General features: G+C 44.4%; 1 protein-coding gene and 1 long non-coding RNA gene across 8 annotated transcripts in view; both read left to right on the top strand.

The window, feature by feature from the left end:
- The first annotated feature begins 66 nt into the window (after nt 1-66).
- Nucleotides 67-12387, top strand: PER3 (period circadian regulator 3). The gene is given in 15 exon segments (XM_044996610.1): nt 67-70; nt 895-1010; nt 1746-1944; nt 2974-3025; nt 4722-4868; nt 6267-6373; nt 6580-6624; nt 6627-6696; nt 8756-8817; nt 8820-8854; nt 9005-9136; nt 9818-9861; nt 9863-9942; nt 10374-10551; nt 11952-12387. Coding segments are annotated over 15 exon segments (1707 nt in total).
- Nucleotides 12388-13593: 1206 nt separating this feature from the next.
- The window catches only part of LOC123354210, a 53418-nt gene continuing 47915 nt past the window's right edge, over nt 13594-19096 (top strand). For all 7 annotated transcript variants that reach the window (XR_006574674.1, XR_006574668.1, XR_006574673.1 and 4 more), the window contains exons 1-2: nt 13594-13801; nt 15957-16315. This is a non-coding gene — a long non-coding RNA (uncharacterized LOC123354210). The remainder of the gene's footprint in view (nt 13802-15956; nt 16316-19096) is intronic.

Genomic DNA, 19096 nt, shown 5'->3' with positions numbered 1-19096 from the left:
GTGGGAGCGCGGGGTGGCTGGCCTGGGGCCCAATGGGAGGAGGGGGCGGGGCCTACTCGCATTGGGATGGGTGAGAGTGGCGGGGCGGAGGCAGCGCACGGCCCCCAGGAAGGGGGAGAGACCCTGCTAGCGGCTCGAGCCAAGGGAGTGAGGGGGAGGGCCCGAGCTTGGGGGCTATAGCTGCCGAACCGCCGGGCTGAGGGCAAGGGCTGTAACTCTCCCGACCTTGAGGGCTCAGTGACCTTCCCCTCCAGGCTGGGGCAGAGGTGAGAAGTTGGGGGGCTCTATAACCCCTCCTCCCATTCTGGGGTTGAAGTGAGGGGGGAGGCTCTATAACCCTCCTTTGGGGCAGGAGAGATGCTAAGACTTTATTTCCTTCCCCCCCCCCCCCCCCCGCAGGTTAGGGGACTGTATAATCCTCCAGATTTGGGGAGAGGAGAGAAGAGGTGTTTGGTGGGGGCAGGACTGTGCAGCCCCCAGGACTGAAAGAGGTTTTGGAGGATGGGGAACTCTGTAGTTCCCTGGTCTGGGGAGGAGCAAGAGGAGTGGGTTTCAAAGGAAAGGAGTCTGTAACACCACCAACCTGACCCCCTGCGCTACAAGGGAAGAGGAGTGCGAGCAGGGGGAGGGGTAGCTCAGTGGTTTGAGCATTGGCCTGCTAAACCCAGGGTTGTGAGTTCAGCCCTTGAAGGGGCAGATCCACTTAGGGATCTGGGGCAAAAATCCATCTGGGGATTGGTCCTGCTTTGAGTGGGGGGTTGGACTAGATGACCTCCTGGGGTCCCTTCCAAGCCTGATATTCTCTGATTTAAAAGTCAGGGTTATAAGAGCTGGTTCCAAAATCCTCTCCTCATTGACATTTCTTGTTTATTTTCCTCTGTTTTTTTCAATCAGGAAATGGTTCATTTTTCCAAGCCATGAATGACTATGGAGTATTCCAGACAGACATAACAACATACAGCATTGAGGAGCTGGTAGCAGTTACATCTGAACGCACCCCAAAAAACACAGTAAGTTCAGCTGCAAATCAGCGGTGTCCTTCATTCTGATTTGGGAAACGCAAGAATAACAAGTGCAGAAAAAAGTAACGTTTCTTTTCCCCTTTGCCAAATGTAGTCAAGGTCTCCTTCAGAATCCCTTAGTTCTCTCAAACCACAAAAAGATTTGTCATTTCTTGAGACAGCTTTGGTAAAATAGCTCCAAACCTGAGGAAGCAATGTAGTTCTGGATGGCTTCTCTTTGGTTCATATTTGTACTTCAGGAATAAATTATTTCCACCTACTTTGTTCCTGATATACATCATGTGCTGTGCTCCCTGGCTTTGCTTGGAAGAATGAAGGTTTCTTGAGATTATTTCAATATCATTGGAGAGAATGGTAGAGAGAGATGAAAGTGTCTTGAGTTTTCAGTGGTGTCACACCTCGGTGTTGGTAGCGAGGGCCAGGTCCTGGTCACAGCAACGTCTGTGTGGTCGGAAACCAGCATGTTCCTTGGGTAGGCTGGTGTCCACAATGGGCCCAATTTGGAATCGTGCTCCATTGTGTTACTGTGTTAGCAGTAGGAAGCCAGGAACAAACTTACAGAATGAGGAATTGTGATGCCTTGAATAAAATAAGATTTTGAACCTATCACTCTAGTTTGAGCACAGATTTCTGAAGCTTTGTCTCAACCAATAATTTTGTACACTTATGTCACTGCTGTTGTGCTTTGAAGGAAATTACTTTTAAGAAATGCCTGTTTTCTAGGACACACTTGTGGCTATGTTTTCCTTGCTTTCTGGGCAGATGGTGCATCTCTCTGAGCAAACAGCCTCCATTCTGAATTGTAAGAAGACATTTCTGGACTCCTCCCAGTTTATGGAGCTGCTGGCCCCTCAAGATGTCAGTGTGTTCTAAACACACACTACCCAGTCCCACCTCCCACTCTGGAATATGGAAACTCAAGAAGGTGACTTGGCGACACTCTGTCTTGCTTTGCACAGGAAAATGGTTTGTCTTTGCAGCCTGAGCACAGAACTGCCTATATGCCTTGTTGTACCCCTCCCTGTCTCAAGCATATTCGTTTAAGCTGCCTGTGCAGATTGGCTGCATTTTTCATGTTTAAAGTGTTTTAACAACAGTTTTTCCTTCATACTCTGACCAGTTGCACTTCGATTCCATATGAATTGCTTCCAGTTGCACTGCATATAGGATGCCCTTTCTCTTGGTGTCTCTCTGTGGGCTCAGATTACTGTACACATAGTTTCCTGGTTGCTTAATTCTTAGTTGGAAAAGTTCAACAGAAAGTGTTTAACTTATTTAAATACTTGCTTTTTCACCCCAAATACACTTGTTCAGGGAGCAAATTGAGTGCTGCTGCCAAGAAGGACACAAATAGAAATAAAAGCCAAATTCAGAGGTGATTTTTGGGTGAGTCTAAATTGGTGTAACTCGCATGTTCCAGACCTCTCAGCCTATATGTTACAGATACTAAGGCTATGTAACTTATGCTCCACCGACACATCACCTTGAAATATGGCTAATGGACTCTAGGTCTAAGTCTGAAGTTATTCTTAGTTGGTGTATTTTACATGCCAAGGAGTCAGAGAGCAAGCAGAAAAAGCAACAAACAGAGCTGGTAAGAATGCTTAAGTAAAATATTTAAATTACATTGTCTTATACCTTCTAGCTCCTGGGTTTGTAAACTATTCCCTGTTATGCTCACTCATGGTAAAGGATTTACATCATACTTCACAGCACCTCTGAATTTAGCATTAAGTCTGCAGTTTCTCCAGGAGTGCTTGGGTTGGGGAAGAGGAGAAAATACTTACTGCGTGGACATGTTACAATATCCTTAACTGATAAGAAGTGGGCTGGGTGGCTGGACTCTCACTCAGAAAGTAAACTGGGGGATACTCAGTTTAGAATAGTTCTGTGGGCGTGGGAGATTTACTAAATGAACAGTTGTTGCCTTTTGTATTTTTTACTTTCCTGTTGGCTTCTCTATATGAATATGCCCAAGTGAAATCCTTTTTCTAAAGGATCAGGCAAGTATATAATTAAAGTTATACATGGGGGTAGCAGCAGAGTTTATCCTTATTATTGGCCATTAAGGCCATGCTGAACTCCAGTGTGAAATGGTCTTTCTTACATTTAAGCTGAAAGCAGGGGCGGCTCTAGGAATTTCGCCGCCCCAAGCAGGGCGGCACGCCGCGGGGGGGGGCGCTCTGGCGGTCGCCAGTATCACGGTTCCAGTGGACCTCCTGCAGACATGCCTGCGGAGGGTCTGCTGGTCCCGCGGCTCCGGTGGAGCATCCGCAGGCATGCCTGCGGGAGGTCCACCCGAGCCGCGGGACCAGCGGACCCTCCACAGGCATGCCTGTGGATGCTCCACCGGAACCGCCGGACGACTGGACCCTCCGCAGGCACGCCTGCAGGAGATCCACCGGAGCCGCCTGCCGCCCTCCCAGCGGCAAGCCTCCCCAAGCGCGCGCTTGGCGCGCTGGGGTCTAGAGCCAGCCCTGGCTGAAAGTGATCTCCAGTGGGGCATCTAGTCTATCCCTCTGCGCTGGGGCAGGACTGACTTTATTCCAATACCTTTCTCACTGTGTTGGTTGATCTTTTCTGGGGATGGATGAAAATCTGGCGTTTGTGTTAATTCTTTTTAATCTTATTAGCATCCATCAGTACCATTGATCAGGAAAGGAAGAATGGCCTTGGGGGAAAAGGAGGTATCCCTATTTTACAGATTGAAAACTTTAGCACAAAAGGACTGATTTGCCCATGGTCATGCTGGAAATCTGTGTCAGAGCTGGGAATTGAAACCAGATCTCCTGAGTCCCCAGCCAGTGCCTTAACCCTGAGGTCATCCTTCTCTCACTGTGGATTCAATACTATTATAATCTTGTGTGTGTGTGTGTGTGTGTGTGTGTGTGTGTGTGTGTGTAAAAATTAGTTGCCTTCTTCATTCGTGTGTGTGTGTGTATATAATGATGATCTCATGTATAGCTGCACTCCAGTCTGTGCTGTCTTGTGAAGTACATTGGTTGCATCAGGAGCTGTGCACCTGTGATCTAGTGTAGCATCTTTCCCAGATTTCTCTGAATTATTGAGAAATTTAACTACATTCCAGAAAATTGAGGTTCCAAGATCAGCTTCCATTCTCTAGAATGGCAAAAAGGGCACTTTGAATATAGAGCATAACATTTATGTTTTTAAATCCAGAAATCACTTATAAAATCCTCAAATCTTTGTTTGTAGTACCTGTTTCTTCAGAATTTTCTAAAGCACCTATGCTCCCCTTGTCTATACTAGGCCCATTTGACTCCAAAAGATTCATGGAATAGTGATGCTTTCTAGCAAGTGTACACTGGGCATAGCTTTGAAACTATCTTTTGTTGTTGTTGTGTTGTTACATTCCCAGTGTATCAAACTGGGTCCTCTAGGCTCCACTTCTTTCAGCTTAACCCAAAGAGAGAAATTGCTGGAAGGTATTGTCATAGCATTAACTTAGGGATCTTGGAGTCATCTTGGCACTAAAATTATTTTACTAAATTCTGTGTGTAAACACACACTTGATATTAGAAATCCAATACAATCCCTTCAGCCAGAGTTTGAGCTTGGGCAAGCTACTGCCTTATAAATTTGTTCTGTGCAGCATTTTTCAGCATTCCTGTAGTCAGCAGTCATGTAAAATATCTGACTGTTGGCACCAATGCATTAATCCTTTTAACTTTTCCTCAGGGGAGGTAAAGACCAAGAACAATAAATGCTTTATTATACCTTCTGGATCACCCCATACTTGGTCCACGTGTGCAGCTCTGGCCATGTGGCAGCAGAATCATCCTGCCTAACTTTGGCTGAGTAAATTCACTCTGGATATGAAGGCAAGTCAGGAGAGTTCCAGTTAAAAACAAACCAATAGTAAAACGCAATAGATGTATTTGAAAGCCTGTTTTCTTTGTTCAAAAATTGAACTTGTGCAGACACCAGATAGTGTATGTCTTCCTTTCAAGGACCTGCGTTATTGTTACCACTCAAGAAAGGGATCTTGGAGTCATCATGGATAGTTCTCTGAAAACATCACCTCAGTATGCAGCAGCAGTCAAAAAAGCTAACAGAATGTGAGAAACCATTAGGAAAGGGATAGATATTAAGAGAAAATATAATGCCACTATATAAATCCATGGTACACCCACACCTGGAGTACTACATGCATTTATGGTCACCCCCAGCTCAAAGATATATTAGAATTAGAAAAAGTACAGAGAGAGGCAACAAGAATGATAAGAAGGTATGTAACAGCTTTCATATGAGGAGAGAGAAAAAAGACGGGGAGTGGTCAGCTTGGAAAAAAGATGGCTGCTGGGAGATACGATACAGGTCTATAAAATCATGAATAATATGGAGAAAGTGAAGAAGGGAGTGTTATTTATCCCTTCACACAATACAAGAACAAGGGGTCACCCAATGAACGTAATAGGCAGCAGATTTAAAACAAACAAAAGGAAGTCTTTCGTCACACAACGCACAGTCAACCTGTGTCCTGTCCGTGATTTTTACTAAAAATACCACTAACTAAAGCTTAGGTGGTGGGGAGGGGGCTGCTCCCATGGAACCTGCTGCTCTGGGGGGGAGGCTTGAGTACACTGTTGCTCCTGGGGTTGGGGCATTCCGGGACCCCGCTGCAGCTGGGGTACGGCAGCCCAGAGCTCCACTACTGCTGGGGAGGGCGGCCTGGGGCCCTGCCACCGCTGCTGCTGCTGGGGAGGGCGGCCTGGGGCCCTGCCACCGCTGCTGCTGCTGGGGAGGGCGGCCTGGGGCCCTGCCACCGCTGCTGCTGCTGGGGAGGGCGGCCCGGGGTCCTGACGCTGCTGCTGGGGGGCGGGCCGGAGCCTCACTGCCACTGCTCCTCCAGGCAGGAGGCAGCGGCCCAGGGCCCCACCACCACTGCTGCTGCTGGGGAGGGGGCAGCCTGGGGCACTGCTGCTGCTCCTAGATCATTGCTCCAGGGCACCACCCGGGCCCAGCTGCCTGAGCGGCAGCCAGTATGTCTGGTCCTGGAGCCACCCCAGCTGCTCGGGAAGCCCTAGGGTCAGCTGCACATGCCGCTGCAGAAGTCACATGAGGTCCCGGAAAGTCGTGGAATCTGTGACTTCCGTGACCTCCGTGAAAGACTCACAGCCTTAGAAATGATATATGTGGATCTCGCTAACAGGACGGGCTAGTACGAATGTGATTGCTCAGCCTCTGGCCTTTGTAGTGAGTGGCATTATGTTTGGATTTCAGAGCAGTCCCTTTGTTGGGTTACCTTCCTCAGGATTGGATTGGAACATCCATCTTGATATATTTGCACCCAGAAGATCACCCCCTTATGGTTGCCATTCATCAGAAGAGTAAGTCCTTAATACTCATAGGGAATTTCTACAATTTTATAATGTCCTTTCAGACTTGTGTTGGTCTCTAGCCTGGCCAACAATGTGGTGAATTCAAGCATCTGATTTAAATTTAAAATGTTTGTTCTTAATCTGCTTTGATAGATCCCAAGCCTTGACGTAGCAGTTTTATGATGTAAAAACAATCCTCTTTGATTTCCATGCAGTCCTGAAGTTTGCAGGCCAGCCTCCATTTGAGCATTTGCCCATCAGATTTGGGGCAGCTTTGTGAACCCCTGGAGCAGGAAAGTCGTGTTCATCATTGGCCGGCACAAAGTCCAAACGTAAGTCAGTTGTGGAACTGAACCCCTCAGAGACTTTCTCTTTCCCACTAAACTCTCTGCATAGCAAAACCACTTTCTTTACTATATCAGAGTACCACCACTAGTAATGCACTGGAGAGCAGCTAGCTGGCATGTGTGCTTCAGCCCATTTCGCAAAAGCCTGGGTTAGCAAAGGAGCATAGCAGTAATGAAATATTGGACAAATGGAAGCCCAAGCAAATTTTATTTGTTTAATTGTTTTAGCATCCAGCTACCATGGTGATGATTATGTATAAAACCTAGACTAATTTGATCTTCTAAGTGAAAACTGAGCAGGTGTGTGAAAAGTATAGCGCACAGTAAATAATTGTTCTTTGGCATTTAATCCTCATTTGTTTGAGTGAAAGTTAAATGATCCTGAATATTGTATTTAGAAATGGAGAAATGCATAGCCTGTGACTCCCAGCTAAAAACTGCCTGCAGAGCTGTTGCTTTCTGTTGGGAAGCAGGGTTGCTTTAATTCACTTTGTAATTGAAAACATTTAGTTTCTGTTTAGTCTTTTAATGTTTTTAAATTGGGTAAATATTGCTCTTCAGTCTGCTGGGTTCCTCTTTAGTTCCCAGCAGGGTTGGATATCTGACTTTCTGCCTTCTACAGCTTATATGGTTGGTTTCCCGTAATAAATGGCTTTCAGGATACGTACTGAGTTGCCTGAGTTACCTTTCATTTCAAAATCTCTATTGGGTGTTAATTTTTCTCTCATGAGTGAGAAAAGAGCAGAGGAGTAGATGCTATGCAACCTTTATTCGTGCTAGTGTGCTGGCTGCCATTCCAGACCTGGGTCCCTGCACACAGCCCTACTGGGGCACCTAAATCTTCCTTTTCTTGTCATGGGCCCTAATTGAATAGAAACAGTCACTTGCACCAAGTTGTATGTTGGTTTAATGAAGCAAATGCCTGCAACAGGTAAGAGAAGACACACACACACACACACACGCACACTTAATTTGCAACATTTTCCAAGTTTGACCCAACTCATGTTAGGCAAAAGCTCATTGTCTTTACTCCCCTCCCTCAGATAAAACTCAGTGCACTGACTGCCAGCAATAGAGTCCCTGAAACTCCTTCCTAAATACTTTATTCTGGTGACTACAGGTAGATGCTTTCAGCCAATCAGAGTACTCTCTACCCCTGATTATTCTTGCTGACTAAGCTGGCGAGGACATCAACCTGAGGTGACCAAATAAGGGGTCCCTGCATGCTCATTCATGCCTCAAGACAAAAACACTTGAGGCTGTCAGACATGTTAATTATCTTTCTGTCTGTCTGTCTAGATCGGGGGTTTTATAGCATCCATCATGGTATCCATGCACTTACTACACAGACTAAAATTATTGCCAGTGAATGTTCTTAAAGGTTAGCTATAAAAACTGAATTTTGATTTAACCCTTTGGAGACTGAGGCAGAGGCACAGATACATTCCCCAATAACCTATATGCTTAGCATTTTGGAAAGATCTGCTGGTAGATGCCTAGCAGTACAAGCCTCAGATGCCGTGATATATAGAGAAGTATTTCAGCAACTGTTGTTTTCAAAGCCAAATCATCTGTCTTTCAGTCTTAAAATTTAATTTAAATTAAAAAAAATATATTAGTAAGTCAAGAATCATCCTTCCTAGTCCATTAAAATGTCGGTGGCATGGAGAGTTGGTTTTTAAATTTGGAAAATGAATATAGTAGCTGTCACGGCAGAAAGAGGAAGAGAGATGTTATCCTCTGGAATGGCATAGTTTTCAGACCTAAATGTGTTTTGTACAAATATTTAAAATGGTGATGCCCCTGTAAAACAATAGGGCTATGGGAAGGAACTGTCTCTTTCTGGGTAGTAATAATCCCTTGCCTGAATTGTTTCTGATATTTTCCCTCCTAGTGTACTCGTTTGAGGACGATAATAGCACCTCATAAAGCAGCAAAGTTAATACCATTCTCTAAAAATCTGCTCTGTAATCTTGTTTATATAGATCTTTCTTTAACTAAATTAGGTTTGACTTGACATTAAACTTCCATTGGTATTTCACAGGAGCCTTCTGAATGAAGATGTTTTTGCTGCAAGAAGCAAAGAGACGAGCAGTGTCAATAAAGAGATTTGCAAGGACAAACGTACAAGCTTCTCCTGGAGGTAAAGAGGATGAAGGAAAATCTGAAAGTCTCACAAAATAATGAAGATTCTTCACTTACGTCTCTGGAGTCACTTGAAATTTTGTGTTGCTAACTGCATTATCTCTTTTTACGGTTAGGCAGAATTCATTGTCTTAGAGCTTTCTTACAGCCAGTTCATAGCAGTGATTCTAGTGGTTATGGAAGTCTTGGTAGCAATGGGTCTTATGAACATTGCATCAGCATAGCGTCCTCTAGTGACTCCAGTGGGAATTGTGCTGAGGAAATACAGCAGAACTAGTAAGTCTATCAATATGACATTGCCCAGGTAACTATGAAAATTCTCACTGCAGACATACTCCACGCATTGTGAAATTATATTGAAGTGGGAAGATACAAGGCAAATCAAGTGCTTGAGTTTAATATACTTGGATTGGGCCAACATACACAATTTTTAAATTGCCAGAGTAAGCATTTACCTGACTGGAATTGTCAGATACCTCAAACAAAGTTATCATGTGAAGTAAATTACAGACATACAATGATATACAGTGACTTCTTTCAGAGAACTGGCAGACTTGACAAAATAATGGGGAACCCATGTTAAAAAGAAATGGTATCTAGGGTTAAAACAAATGTGCAGGATACCCCGAGCAGAATGCATGTGAACAGACAATCTTCTGTGAATACAAATTTTAAATATAGTTTCCTCCTAAACAATATCCTGGGTAAGTCATTAACTTGTTCTACCCTTTCATCTCTGAAGGCTTATATCAATTCAAGAAATCATTCAAAAGCTGAGGTGGTAGACTTTGCCATAGTGAATCTGAGTGATAAAAGTCAAGACACACCAAGCTCAGGCTGATAAGTCCATCCCTCTATGCTAGGTTGGATTGAGGTATTTTAGCACATTATTGTGCTTGTGTTTGCCTGTGTTTACTCATGTTTCCTCAGTCTGACTCCTGTAATTTTCTCTCACCCCCAGATGACATTGCAGCAGGTCTATGCCAATGTGAACCGAATAAAGAATCGGTCAACAGCTGCATACTAAGTCACAGAGCAAACTGCATAACAGAAAGGATCCAGTCGTAGATACTGTACTGCAGGGAGGTGAGTTAGGGTGGAAACTGAGCAAAATTATCTTAACCATAATGATTGAAATGGGCTGTTTGTGCACTGTCTCCTTTGTGTTCACTATATCAGAGGGATAGCCATGTTAGTCTGGATCTGTAAAAAGCAACAGAGTCCTGTGGCACCTTCTAGACTAACAGATGTATCGGAGCATAAGCTTTTGTGGGTGAATACCCACTTCGTCAGATGCATGTGTTCACTAAGATCTTCTGGGGTGGATGTTTCATCTTAAGCTTGTAATTTTTTTCTTGTACAATACATTGGTTCAGAAAAATGTGTTCTCATTTGAGCTCACAGAATTAGTTAATTTATGGGAGTGATACTATCACAGGCCACGTACCCTCATAAAGACTGACTTAGGGGGCAGCTAAAAGATGCTTTTGGAAGATGAAGTTTTTTTTCTTTTGTAGGCAAGCAGAACACTGCTTCATGTATTCTCCAGGCACTGAGAAGTAACATCACTGAAGGCCCAGATAGTTCATCCTGTGGTGATTCAAGGAAGATACAACATGTTCTATCCTACCAGCAGATCAGCTGCGTGGACAGTATCATCAGGTGGTAAACTTGCTCTTGGATTATTTGGGGGAAGTTCTACAGCCTGTGTTATGCAGGAGGTCAGACTAGATGGTCACAATGGCTTGTTCAGGCGTTTCAATCTATGAACATTATAGCATTCTGTTAGCACAGGAGAATCAAAAAGTGAAAGTGTCAAGAAATGTACAAGTCTTGTTTCATGGCCAAAGTACAGTGAATGTAAAAAGTAAACAGCATGAACAGTTAGTCACAATTATTTTTAAGTATTTAAACTTTTTTTTTATATCAGTATCTGATACTACTAATAGGTGCCTGAGCAACCATCAAATAAAGATGAGAATTCTCTGACAAACTTGGAACTTTCCCTTATAGAATTGACTAGTCTGTATCAGGCTAAAATATAGTTACTGCAAAACCAAATGTTCGTGATGCATGTAGGAGCCTGCCATATGCTTGATTTGGCCAGGATTATAAAAGGAAAAGGAAAGATGGTGCAAAAGAGACTCATAGGGAACAGTCCCTTCTGCTCCCAGCTGGTTGAAGCTGGACTGGTCTCTGGGGTGTATTTCCCAGTCATTTGAGTTGATTTGTACTGGTTTTGAATTGGTGCTTTTGAGAATAAAGCCAGCCCTGAAGACGGGGATGTGAAGAGTCCAGCAGTTGGGACTTCATTTTTCCTTCCCCTTCTAGTGGATTCCCCCCCCCCTCCGCCCCCCGGCTTACAGTTAGTTTGAAAAACCAAGCGCTCCGCTATTGGAATGACTTGATGTTTAAGGTTGAATACTCATCATCTACTTGCCTCTTTGTGCATATGCATCCTGTATTGTGTATATCATATTCATTGTCAAATAATACAAGATATAATTCAAACTGGAATCTCGTCTATAACCTTAGTACTGTGAACACTCTGTACTTAGCTATATTACTGAAAATATGACTGCATCCTCTGCTAAACAGTCACGCTTATGGTTTGGTATAGACTATAGTATGTAAAATAATAAGATATTGTCACCTTACTTCTGAGGTTGGTTGAGTTCATGTCTGTTTGAGCAAATGGAGTAGAAATTGCTTCCTTGATTATAGCTTTATAGGAACTTCTCTAGATGTGCACTTATGCTATAATATGACAATGTGGTCATACAGTATTACTCCAGGCTAGATCTCTTGTGTTTGACCTTGCTTCCATTTATAAAGATGGACTGCCTGGTACAACCACAGACGATACAAGCTCAGATAGCGCTTGCACAGTTAGTTCCAGTGCAGGATGGACAGGAACATAGTGCTGTCACTGTGTCATTCCTGTGCACCTCAGTCTCCATGGGTGGGATATCATACAACAGCAGCTGAGTGAATGAATATACTTGAGTTGTGACTTATGTTGTGTCTCTCTCCCTCTGCAATGTTACGTGAACCCACTCAGTAGCTCAGATGAGATTGTTTTCTGAATGATCATTCATTGAAAGGGGGAGCAAACCCCAGGATGCCAGGCCAAAGAGTTACTTGTTTTCCTTCTCTCTTGTAGAAGGTGCCACTGTGGAGTGTGAACAAATTGAGCTGCCTCCTCTGAATGCTCAGAGTCCCACTGTGGTTCTTGAGGAATTTAAGCAAGTTGGACTAACAAAGGAGGTTTTGTCAGCCCACACTCTGAAAGAGGAGCAGAACTACATTGATGGGCTCCACCAGAGGATATTGTCGTCTCCGTATAGGTCCTATCTCTAGCAAGGGAGCAGAAGCAACAGTGGATTTTCCCATGGTCAAAGTAGGCACCAGTTGTTCTGTGTGGTAAATGAATTAGTAATTGAGTCTAGTTCTGCATCTTGTGACCTAATCAATATCTTACTAGTACTGCAAATCCGAGCAGGATGTTTTCTTCTAACTGCTGGGGCTTAATAGTAGTCACAGCACAGAAGTCTCTGCCCAGTCCTAGATGCTGCTATCCTGGACTTGTATCAGGACATGTAACTCTTACAATAAATGCTGCAAAAGGCCACACAGCAGTGTAATGCCTCCTATTACTAGGACTCCAATACGCTGAAAAAATAGGTCGGGGTAAGCCTAGGAGAGCAGTCACGGGCTGATGGGATATAGAAGAGGACTGTCTGGGCCTGCTAGCAAAAATTTTCCTACCCTGACTGGAGAAACTGTCCAGGGGGCATATTCTGCTAAATTAACTCTCTGAATGTGCTGCATATTCTGCATTATTTCTCTGAAGGCCTGTCTGTCTCTCCAGACCTGCTACTTCAGTGAGTGACTCTTTTTCCTCTCTTTTAGGAGACTCCCTTCAAAGCAGACCAGCCCAGTTAGCTGTAGAAGAGGCAAATGTAGGAAACTCAAGTGCCAGAACCCACTAGAGCCCTCATACAGGCGTTCATCTAATAGAAATGATCTTCCACACAGGAAGAGAACAGCTTCTGGGAAACAGTTCTGCTCTCCCTCTGAAGCAGTGGTTCCCAAACTTGTTCCGCAGCTTGCGCAGGGAAAGCCCCTGGTTTGCCGGGCTGGTTTGTTTACCTGCCGCGTCTGCAGGTTCGGCTGATTGCGGCTCCCAGTGGCCGTGGTTCGCTGCTCCAGGCCAATGGGAGCTGCTGGAAGCGGCGTGGGCCGAGGGACATACTGGCCACCACTTCCAGCAACTCCCATTGGCCTGGAGCAGCGAACCGCGGCCACTGGGAGCCGCAATCAGTCGAACCTGCGGATGTGGCAGGTAAACAAACCAGCCCGGCCCACCAGGGGCTTTCCCTGCACAAGCAGCGACCCAAGTTTGGGAACCACTTCTCTAAAGCATCACATCTGAAACCCTCCAGTGGGACCTTCCCTCATTCGTTGCCCCTTCTCATCTGTTCTTACCCTGTGTCTGGATTTCCTATCCCCTTCATGACCCCTATAGGAGGTGATTGTGCCACCCACTCAGTAAGACCTGAGTCCATATCATCACATCTGCCCTACACCATGCAACCCCTTCCAGCCTTCCCTTTTCCATACAAGGGCACATTTATGGCCATGTTCTGCCACAGTTTCCCCATATATACTCAGATACCTCAGCCTTTCTTGCTCAGTATGCTTGCTCCTTCTCTTTAAATCCATGCTCTACAATGCCCCCAGGTCCTCTGCAGTATACCATCAAACCCTGTGGCGCAACCCTCTCCAATAGCTACACCCATGTCTGTTGAAGAGCAGCAAGAGACCCAGAGTGACCAATCGCCACTGTTCAGTAGCTTCAGCTGAACCTGCTTCAAGAGAAGCTGCCAAACCATTGGAACCTCCCAGTGGAGCTGGAGCCGAAGCACATGTGGAAATGAAATGTGTAAGTAATACCAGGTATTAAAAGCAAACAAGGAGCCCTGTAGGAAACCTGACTTTTGTGGGATTTGATCTTTGTTGCATGCAAAACTGGATGTTAAAACAAACTGTTCTGTTTATGCTAATATTTGCCCAACATTGCTATAAATGGAAAGTACCCCCGTGGTGTTTCTGTGACATGGTGAGAATTCATCAAAAAGAGAAAGGTGCTTTGCCTGTGGGGTAACTCCACAATTGCATTAAACTTTATTACAAATCACCATTTGAATAAATGTTACTTGAGTTGAATCTCTGATCAGCTGTGGTTGAATTTATGCATACAATTTTAAATGTATTCTAGACGTGTGTTCTTGTTTTTGTGGGGTTTTTAGAAAAGTAGCCCCTTACTCTATTCTTTGTAAATGTTATTACGCACTTAACTGGAGGGAGTGACTACAGTAAAGATCGTCACATAGCATCAAGCTGTTTTATTTTTCTGCCTCACTTTGTACTTTTCACCAATTCCAATGAATGTTGTTTGCCATTTAACACAATTACAAAGTGGCAGGATGGAGTCATATTTGCTAAGTATAAAAGCTTTTTGGGTTCAGCATGCAGCATTTCAAACGTGTGTGTGTGTTGGATGAGTCAGAAAGACAGGGAAGTGTGGAAAACAGCCTGAGAACTCCCCAGGCCCAAAGTGTCCAAGTTCCCTATCTCCAGAGAAAGAACAGTTTGTGCAGCTGCAGTGGCAGCTTCCCCAGGTGGGCCCTGTATCTGGAAGGGACCCCATCTGCGGGGTGGAGCAAGGTTTTCATTCTTCATAGTATCATAGACAGTGATTACTGACAGGAGCCTCGAATAGAATACAACAATTTCTATACACTCCATAGAGAAACATTTTCTACATGAATTGATCTTTTCCTAGTTCTGGATCTTTAGACAAAACCTCTCATCCAAAGGGAATCGGTGACATCAGTAGTAGCTAGAGAAGTCTAAAGGAAAAAGGCAAAAATCTATAACACTTCCTTCAATGACAAGACAAATGTTTTTATTGCAATTTCATTAAAATCAGAAGTGGAAAAAACAATCCTTGTTAAACATTCAACTGAATAGGCTCCTGGTGCTGCAGCTGCTGCAGTTCCACTAAATGTAGAGATCTTGTTTTAGCTATAATAAGTCTTTTCTTGCCTGCTTATTCAATGGAGGTTTTGGACACACATCTAAATGGAAAAGGAGCATGTTCTTCTGCGAGCACAGTCATGCCACCATTCTGTTTCATCTAGTTACAGTCTGTTGCCTATGGAACATATTTTAAGTCCTTCACTATGCGGTTCATCCAGGACTGTCTACAGGTCTTCCTGAGGGAGCCAGTATGCTAGCTGGGTGCAAACCACATACTGGAGCACTTGTCACAGCCCTCTGTCACTAAAGATAGGCTGAGAAAGACTTATAGGCTTGCCTTGGAGCAAGACTCCCATGATGCTTTGCAGTTAAGATAGAACTAGCTTTAGAGTGGAATTTTACTGAGAAGTAACACTTAGCCTATTTCGAAAACTGTGGTAGGATATATTTTAGCCGTGTACTAACTGCAAGATATGAAATGAATTCCAGTGGAACAGGGAACCTTGCAAATGGCCTAAGATAAGAAGTGTGTACCACAAAGTGAAAATAGATAAGGACCAGAATTATACACAGTAAGGAACATAAAAGTGTAATTGCCCCTAAATTGTAAGGGAAGTAATACCATCTGCAGACTAGATCCTGGCTATAATACTATCCAGCTGCAGCTGTTAGTTAATCCTGATAGGCACGCAGTTACCAACTGTTAATCAGTGAATCCAACCAAAACTCACTTCTCCAAGGTTTGTTGTTGTTAAACTAATCCAGACTCAAGAGAACCCCTCACGCAACATATAACCAATAATTGATACAAATTATAACTGATTATCAATTGGTTGATTATTGACAAATTATTAATGATCAGTTATTAGTTATTAATGGTGCCCAAGCTGGGAAGATACATGTTATGATAATATATGTTTGTGTTTGCTGGTAAATTGCTGCTACTCCTTCATTATCAGTCTGACAATACTATATGCCTGTTTTCAATAGCAGCCTTTCTCCAGTAGGTCCATGCTCCAGCTCACAGCTGAAACTCTTTCCTATTGCTTTGGCAGGAAAGTGATGGAATACAACCATGAAGCTTTTAATTCCTATCCTAATAACCTGTGCAGTGGGGAAATCCCCAAGGGCAGGACTAGCCTACAGAACTGAATAGGGAAGGATATAATTTCCTACTGCAGGGGCCAGGGCCCTGAAGCACTGGATGTTTGTGCCACTATCACTAGCTTTAAAATCCTGTCGCTTCTCTTATTCTGCATCCTTTGAAGGACACAATATTTGACTTCTGAAGTGGCAGGAAATGAGAGATTTCATGAATGAACTCTGCCTTGCCAAACTGTCAGATGAGGACTAATTTTTACTCTGTCCAGAAGATTTAAGATGGCTGCATTGTACATCCAACTGCTCAACATTTGTAAGTACATTTTTCATTGCTGTAGCTGGTTCCATCTGTCATAAGTGTCATGAAAAGTGAACAAGATTTATTTGACCTGTGGGCTGCGTTTTAAGCAACCTAGTCAGAGATTTATGATGTACATCAATGAGATCAATGTAACATGTATCCCTGCTAGCTGTAGCTTTAACTCAAGATTTACTGGAGCTCTATTTGTGCCTTTTATACGACGCATCTACTAAAGAAGGCAGGGCTCCCTGAAATCTTTCCACTGGACTCTCAGGCAGCACCCACAGTGCCCACACCCAAAGGCAACTCAGACTTTGTGCTCTGAAGACACAGACAAAAGCACTGCCAAGAAATAGCTTTCAGCTGAAAAAAAATTCTGGGTACTAACATGCAAATAAATTGTACAAGAAACCTCACTGGCTATAATGGAACAAGACATGGCTGTGGGACACTACCATAGCTTGGGTCCTAAGTGTTCTGAACAGTGGCCGCCTCTTGCTAATTCAATGGAAGGTGTCAAGACATGCCTTTATGCACAAAACCTGCACATTGAATCACCAGCATCAAGGGGCTGAACGTCAAAGCTAACTTTCATCCTAGTGGGCTCAGTTTGGATACTACAGGAGAAACCATAGCAGAGCTCCAGTGGGGTTTTTCTGTGAGATAATTCCTGCCTTAAGGAAGGGCCTGAGTTCTGCAGTGCTCGTCCTGTTTACTAATAAGATTACATAGCACTTGTCATCCTCAAGGTTCACTTCAGGGCACTTCACAAACTCTGCCCATGAGGGCTGCTGAAATGCAGCCCTGTGCAGGGCCGCTGGGGGGATAAGTGGGACAATTTGCCCCGGGCCCCACAGGGCCCCCCCCCAAGAATATAGTATTGCAACTTTTTTTTATGGAAGGGGCCCCTGAAATTGCTTTGCCCCAGGCCCCCTGAATCCTCTGGGCAGCCCTGGCCCTGTGCAGTGCATCAATAGGATTATGTATTGTTTGTATTGCAAACATATCGAAATGTTAGCCACTCTCCAGACTAGAGTCAGACTCTTCCCAAAGAGCTTAGTGAGATGAAGGGGAAGGGATACAATACATAAGTATAGTGATTTGGAGGGTGGCAGGGACATGTTTTCTTAGCCCCAGGAGTTATTTTAATGTGGCTTTTGAACAGTGCTCCCAAGGGAGTGAATTAAATGAGACAAGGGTAGAGGACAGATGAACAAAATAACATTGTGAAAGTCATTTCAGGCAGACGGTAGCCTGGACTCAGGCATGGCAATTATTATGAAAGGAAAAGCCCAAAGATCTGTTGAGATGTGTCTCATCAGCCTGAGGAGTGGATGTGAAATGAGCTCAGGTGGGAGACGGGAGCAGTGGCTGTTCACATTTTATATGCAGGGCAATGGAGAACCAGGAGCTTCTAGCGTTCCCTGTGAACACCCAAGACATTCCCCCTCGGCCACAGCATCTAGAACCTCCAGAGGAGATTGTGGAGGAAGCGGAGTGTGGCACTGAGGAAGAGGTGACTCTGAGAACCAACATCTCCTCCTCCTCCTACCTAGATGAGGTGGTCATGCCTCCGCCACTAGCGTTGGCCTATAACTTACAGCTTTTTCAGGACCTAGCAAAGCAAGTTGCAGATACTGTTGGAAGATGTCAAGGACACCCATCACAAGCTCCTTGACTTATTACATTCCTCCTCATCCTCTAAAATAGCCCTTCCTATTAATGACGCTCTCTTGGAGCCTGCAAAAACCACATGGCAGACCCCAGCATCAGTGGCATCTACCTTGCATCTGATGAAGTGGGTTATATCCCACGAAAGCTTATGCCCAAATACATTTGTTAGTCTCTAAGGTGCCACAAGAAGGCTCATTGTTTTTACTGACACCTACTTGCAAGCAAACCAATAATAATAATAATAATAATAAAAAAAGTCCCAGCTACGGAGAGAGAATTCCTCTTCTCCCACCCTCCCCCAAACTCCAGTGTCATGGGCGCTGTGAACACGTGGGGCCATCAGCGCCAAATGAGGTTCACTCCCTATGACAGGGATTGGAAACATTTCGACCTATTTGGTAGGAAGGCCTATTTCTTGGCTACGCTACAGTTTCGAATCACTAAATATCAAGACTTAACGTTGAAATATGACTGTCAACTATTCGAAACTTAGCAACTTCATTGCTCAGCTTCCTGAGTCACAGAGTGAACAGTTCAAAGCTGTCAGCCAGAAGGGACAGCTATTAGCCAAGACAGTGCTACAGTCTGTCCTCGATGGAGCCGACACAGTGGCCCGGTCCGTCTCCACAGCGATGGTTATTGATATGCATCATGGCTACACCTTTCAGGCTTCCCTCAAGAGGTGCAGTTGACTGTCGATGACCTTCCCTTTGAAGACACCAAGCTCTTTGTAGCAAAGACGGATGCCTCTCTTCATATCCTAAAAGCCTCTCGGGCTGCTTGCCACTCATTGGGATCTATACACCTGGACAAAAGAGAAAATTTGTTCTGCAGCCCCAACACAAGCCACTCACCTCCTAACACCCGACGGAGCACTAATGCAAACCTCAGAAGAAGAAATCTAAATTTCCTAGGCAAAAATCATCTGGCCCATCTCCAAACACCAATTTTGACATGTTGGTCGAAGTATCGAGAGACCACTCTCCCCAACCACTATAGCTGACCACTGCTTCCTACGCATTTGGCTACTGCCTTGCAAAGTTCCACAGCACCTGGGCACGCATAACATTGGAACAAGAGGTCCTGGAAGTTGTTCACAATGCATATTCCATCCATTTT

The sequence above is a fragment of the Mauremys mutica genome, chromosome 21 (genome assembly GCF_020497125.1).
Source record: "Mauremys mutica isolate MM-2020 ecotype Southern chromosome 21, ASM2049712v1, whole genome shotgun sequence".
Classification (NCBI taxonomy): Eukaryota; Metazoa; Chordata; order Testudines; family Geoemydidae; genus Mauremys; species Mauremys mutica.
This window is presented reverse-complemented; position numbering and strand designations above follow the sequence as displayed.